General features: G+C 37.0%; 1 protein-coding gene across 1 annotated transcript in view; it reads left to right on the top strand.

Moving 5' to 3' along the window:
• ADAM2 (ADAM metallopeptidase domain 2) overlaps nt 1-5,626 on the top strand; it is a 102,424-nt gene that overhangs the window by 41,289 nt on the left and 55,509 nt on the right. The window contains exons 8-10 of the mRNA XM_010846350.1: nt 2,967-3,038; nt 3,471-3,637; nt 4,873-4,954. Coding sequence (XP_010844652.1) covers nt 2,967-3,038; nt 3,471-3,637; nt 4,873-4,954 — 321 coding nt within the window. The remainder of the gene's footprint in view (nt 1-2,966; nt 3,039-3,470; nt 3,638-4,872; nt 4,955-5,626) is intronic.

The following is a 5,626-nucleotide window of genomic DNA, read 5'->3' as shown; positions in this document are numbered from 1 at the left end:
GGGACCCTAGGTGCCAAGTGTGCAGGGGCACAGACTGCCTCCGCCACAGGAGTTATGGCCCTATCAGAGTCTTTCTTCAAGTTTCTTGTAGCTGGCGATCAGAAGGCCTCTATAGCCAGTTTTTCTCTGCATCTCTGCCTGTTCAGGCACTTGCCCGGGGTCCTTCTCTGTTGCTTGACCCATTAGGCACATAGAGGGCCCACGCCCCTGGCTGGGGTCCTACTGTGTGGTCTTGCACATCAGTCACTTAAAGGGGCACCCTGGATGGAGTCCTACTCTGTAGTGCAGTGTGTCAGGTGTTTGAGGGCCAGCCTTTCTATTGTTCAGCTGCTGATGCAGGCGTGTGTGGAGAGAGAGGGTATGGCGATGGCTCCACCCCTCCATGTGACACCCATATTGCCTTGCTTCCACATGGCTTTCCTCCACAGGATTTTCCCACCACAGTCTCCTCTCTCATATCCCCTTGATCCGTCTCTCCACAGTCAACAGCAGCCCTCACCCTGGGATTGCTCCACAATCCTTAAACTCAAGTTCCCAGCCACTGTGCCTTCTAGGGAACCTACATCCCTGTCCCGGGTATGTATGGCTGCAGCAAGGACTGTCTGATTCTCATTCCATTTAGGTGCCACAGTTCAGATGTTTCACTCTCAGCCTTAAATGTTTCTCTTCTGACTCAGACAATTGCCCCGATGTTGGGATTGGACCCCTGCTTCACTTTCCCCACCCACTGAGGGCAGGTCCAGTCCTACTAACACTCCTATCTTTCTCCCTAGTTCCTTCGTCCTACCGAGTTTTGTGTGGTTCTATAAATTCTTTTCCACTGGTCAGGTACTCCTGTCCACTCTCAGCTGGTGTCCTGCATGTACTTCTGTGTCTGAAGGTGTATTCCTGATGTATCTGTGGGGAGAGATGTACTCCAGGTCCTCCTACTCCTCCACCACCTTGCTCTCTCCCTTCTTCAGTTTCTTTAATCAATGTCTTTATATAGTTTTCAGTGAAAAGATCTTTCATTTCCTTGGTTAAATTTATTCCTAGGTATTTTATTCTTCTGATGCTGTTGTAAATGGCATTGTTTTCTTAGTTTTGCTTTCTGATAGCTTATTATTGTCAAGAGATAATATAACCGATTTTTGTATATTGGTTTTGTATCTTGCAGCTTTAGTGAATTTCTTTCTAGTTCCAACAGTTTTTTGATGGGCTTCCCTGGTGCCTCAGATGGTAAAGAATCTGCCTGCAATGCAGGAAACCCAGCTTTAATCCCTGGGTTGGAAAGAACCCCTGGAGAAGGGAATGGCTACCCAATCCAGCATTCTTGCATGGAGAATTTTATAGACAGGAGCCTGGTGGGCTACAGTCCAAAAGAGTTGGACACAACTGAGCAACTAACACTTTCATTTTAGGGTTTTCTATTTATGTCACCTGCAAATAGTGACAGTTTCACTTCTTTCTTTCTCAATTTGAATACCTTGTAGTTGTTTTCCTTGCCTAATTGCTCTGACTGAGACTTCCAGTACTATGTTAGATAAAAGTGGCAACTACAGGTATCCTTCTCTTGTTCCTGGTCTTATTGGGAAAGTTTCCAACTTTACACTGCTGAGTGTGATGTTGATCATGGCCTTTATTATGTTGTGGTGTATTCTCTCTATATTCACTTTGGTGAGTTTTTATCCTGAAAGCAGATTGAAATTTATTAAATGTTTTTTTCTGCATCTATTGAGATGATCATATGATTTTTTTATTCTTCATTTTGTTAATGGGGTGTATCACACTGATTGATTCAGAGAGATTAAACCATTCTTGGATCCCTGGAATAAATCTCACTGGATCATGGTATATGATCCTTTCAGTGTGTTGTTGAATTCATGTTGCCAATATTCTCTTGAGAATTTTTCCACCTATATTCATTAGGAATTTGGCCTATAATTTTCTTTTATTCGTGCTATTTTTGAGTGGTTTTGATATTAGGATAATGCTGGCCTCATAAGTGAGTTTAGAAAGTTTTCTTCTTTTTGTGAAAGCTTGTAGTGTCTTTTTTGTTTTTTGTTTTCACACTTAATATATATCATGCTATCTATAATAATAGATAATGTTTCAGTTCAGTTCAGTTGCTCAGTCGTGTCCGACTCTTTGAGACCCCATGAATCCAGCCCACCAGGCCTCCCTGTCCATCACCAGCTCTTGGAGTTCACTCAAACTCATGTCCATCGAGTTGGTGATGCCATCCAGCCATCTCATCCTCCGTCGTCCCCTTCTCCTCCTGCTGTCAATCCCTCCCAGCATCAGGGTCTTTTCCAATGAGTCAACTCTACACATGAGGCGACCAAAGTATTAGAGTTTCAGCTTTAGCATCAGTCCTTCCAATGAACACCCAGGACTGATCTCCCTTAGGATGGACTGGTTGGATCTCCTTGCAGTCCAAGGGACTCTCAAGAGTCTTCTCCAACACCACAGTTCAAAAGCATCAATTCTTTGGCACTCAACTTTCTTCACAGTCCAACTCTCACATCCATACATGACCACAGGAAAAACCATAGCCTTGACTAGATGGACCTTTGTTGGCAAAGTAATGCCTCTGCTTTTCAATATGCTATCTAGGTTGGTCATAACTTTCCTTCCAAGGAGTAAGCATCTTTTAATTTCATGGCTGCAATCACCATCTGCAGTGATTTTGGAACCCAAAAAAATAAAGTCTGACTGTTTCCCCATCTATTTCCCATGAAATGGCCTCATAAGTGAATTTAGAAAGTTTTCTTATTTTTGTGAAAGTTTGTAGTGTCTTTTTTTTGTTTTTCATTTTCACACTTAATATATATCATGCTATCTATAATAATAGATAATGTTTAAAAACTAATAAATTGGTAATTTTAAAAAATTTCTTAACTTTTACAATTTAAGTATAATAACCATTATTAGATAGGAAGCAATATATATATATTTAGATCTAAAATGCAAATTATCTTTTTCAGTATAATCATATGGGTGCTGATACGACTGTTGTCATTCAAAAGATTTTCCAGTTGACTGGATTGACCAATGCTGTAAGTGTGTACTTATGCATTTGCCTGTGTTACCTAAACAGTTTTCAGAGTGTTTTTTTTTTAATCACCCTGCCTGACTACATATGTTGTGTGAAAGAGGGCAAATATATAACCATTTTAAGTTTTCTAACTCTTTAATTGCAGTAATTAATAATTATAAATACCTACTTAGGGTTTTGTAAGGATTAAATTAGGTAAAGCACTTGACATTGGCCTGGCTTAATTAAGTACAAGCATATCAAAATGTTCCTTATTACTTGGTTTATTTGTGATACTTATTACTCACTAATATAATTTATAAGATGCAATCCAGATTTGCAGTTTATATTTTTAATGTGTATGTCTTGTATAGTGTTTATTTTTGCAGATAAATTCCCAAATCTATTTAAGCCATATAGTTTAAACATATTTTCTTTATGTCTCCTATTTTAGATTTTTACTTCACTTAATATTACAGTAATTCTATCTTCATTAGAGCTTTGGATAGATGAAAATAAAATTCCAGTAACTGGAGATGCTAATGAATTATTACACAGATTTGTAAAATGGAAACGATCTTATCTTGTCCTACGTCCACATGATATGGCGTTTTTACTTGTGTAAGTATATCTTGTCATTACTAAATATTACACATTAGAAAGCATCTGTAATTTGACCTAATTTCTGACAAGCCATTAAGGAAAAAATATCTTGTCATTTCTTTACATACAATATCCTGTGAATAGTATTTTTCACAACATAAGTTTTATGGCAGAATTACGAATATCGATTACTCTATATATTGGCTGATAGTTAAAACCTGCTTCAATCTTATTAAAGTATGTCTTCTTACACTGAGTATATAACATATCATTAAATGTGCCTAACTGGTGACACTAGGGGTAAAGAAACTGCCTGCCAATGCAGGAGACTCAAGAGATGTGAGTTCAATCCTGGTGTTGGGAAGATCCTCTGGAGTAGGAAATGGCAACTCACTTCAGTATTTTTGCCTGGAAAATACCATTGGCAGAGGAACCTGGTGGGCTACAGTCCATGGGGTCACAAAGAGTCAGACACGACTGAGTAACTAACACTTAACTAAATGTAAAATATTAGCAATATCTATTTGAAGAAATGTATTCTATGAATTTAGAGATGTAGCCTTCTTTTTATGCTTTGTTTCTATAAAACAAAAGCAAATAATGACATGGAAACAATATTGTACATTTCAGTATCTCTAATGTACTATATTCACAATCAACCACATTTTTAAAAATACAAGCCTCCATTTCTATTTAATAATCTCTTTGTTTTTCTCTTATCAATATTCAGGACCCATATGTATTATATATTATCATATTATGTAAAACTCATATATATAATTATAAAATTTTAGCCTTTTATATTATTTTTCTTCCACAAATACACATACCTTTGCATGGTTAGACCAGGCTAATTATATCTGATTAAGGGGGGGTTTCAACCCAGAAGCTTACTCTGCCCATTTGTCAACTGAAATGTCTTAGCTTTCTAGTTTTAAGGAATTTTATTTATTTTTATTATATTTACTTTTTAAGAATCAGTAAATTTTGAAAAAATTATATAAAAAAGAATCTTCATTACTGTCTAAAAATTCATATGATAATTCACTTTTTATTATTTTTAATCTATATTACTATTTTAAAAATAAGCAGACACATATCATCCATTTCTATGCTTTCTTATCCTAGTGTTGTTAAGTGGAAATATCTGAAATTGTTATTTGAGTATGCAAAACAAGAAAGTACTAGTTAAATTTAATTATAATTGTGCTTAATTTTGCAAAGTTATATGATTATGCTTTTTTAAACTTAAGTTACAGAGAAAAATCAAATTATATTGGTGCAACTTTTCAAGGGAGGATGTGTGATAAACACTATGGAGGAGGTGTTGCTCTGGTATGGTATGATTTAGTTTACTTGGCTAAGATGTATAAATGAGATGCTATTTAGATTAATATGCAATTAACTTTCTATAGTTTATTATGGCTAAGTAAACATGAACCATGAACTTCCAGATGTTCAAGCTGGTTTTAGAAAAGGCAGAAGAACCAGAGATCAAATTGCCATCCATTGGATCATCGAAAAAGCAGGAGAATTCCAGAAAAACTTCTATTTCTGCTTTATTGACTATGCCAAGGCCTTTGACTGTGTGGATCACAACAAACTGTGGAAAATTCTGAAAGAGATGGGAATACCAGACCACCTGACCTGCCTCTTGAGAAACCTGTATGCAGGTCAGGAAGCAACAGTTAGAACTGGACATGGAACAACAGACTGGTTCCAAATAGGAAAATGAGTACGTCAAGGCTGTATATTGTCACCCTACTTATTTAACTTATATGCAGAGTACATCATGAGAAAGACTGGACTGGATGAAGCACAAGCTGGAATCAAGATTGCCAGGAGAAATATCAATAACCTCAGATATGCAGATGACACCACCCTTATGGCAGAAAGTGAAGAGGAACTAAAAAGCCTGTTGATGAAAGTGAAAGAGGAGAGTGGAAAAAGTTGGCTTAAAGCTCAACATTCAGAAAATGAAGATCATGGCATCTGGCCCTATCACTT

This window comes from Bison bison, unplaced genomic scaffold, assembly GCF_000754665.1.
Source record: "Bison bison bison isolate TAMUID 2011002044 unplaced genomic scaffold, Bison_UMD1.0 scf7180017864236, whole genome shotgun sequence".
NCBI lineage: Eukaryota > Metazoa > Chordata > Mammalia > Artiodactyla > Bovidae > Bison > Bison bison.
Note: the sequence above shows the minus strand (reverse complement) of the source record. Positions and strands in the feature narration are given on the sequence as shown.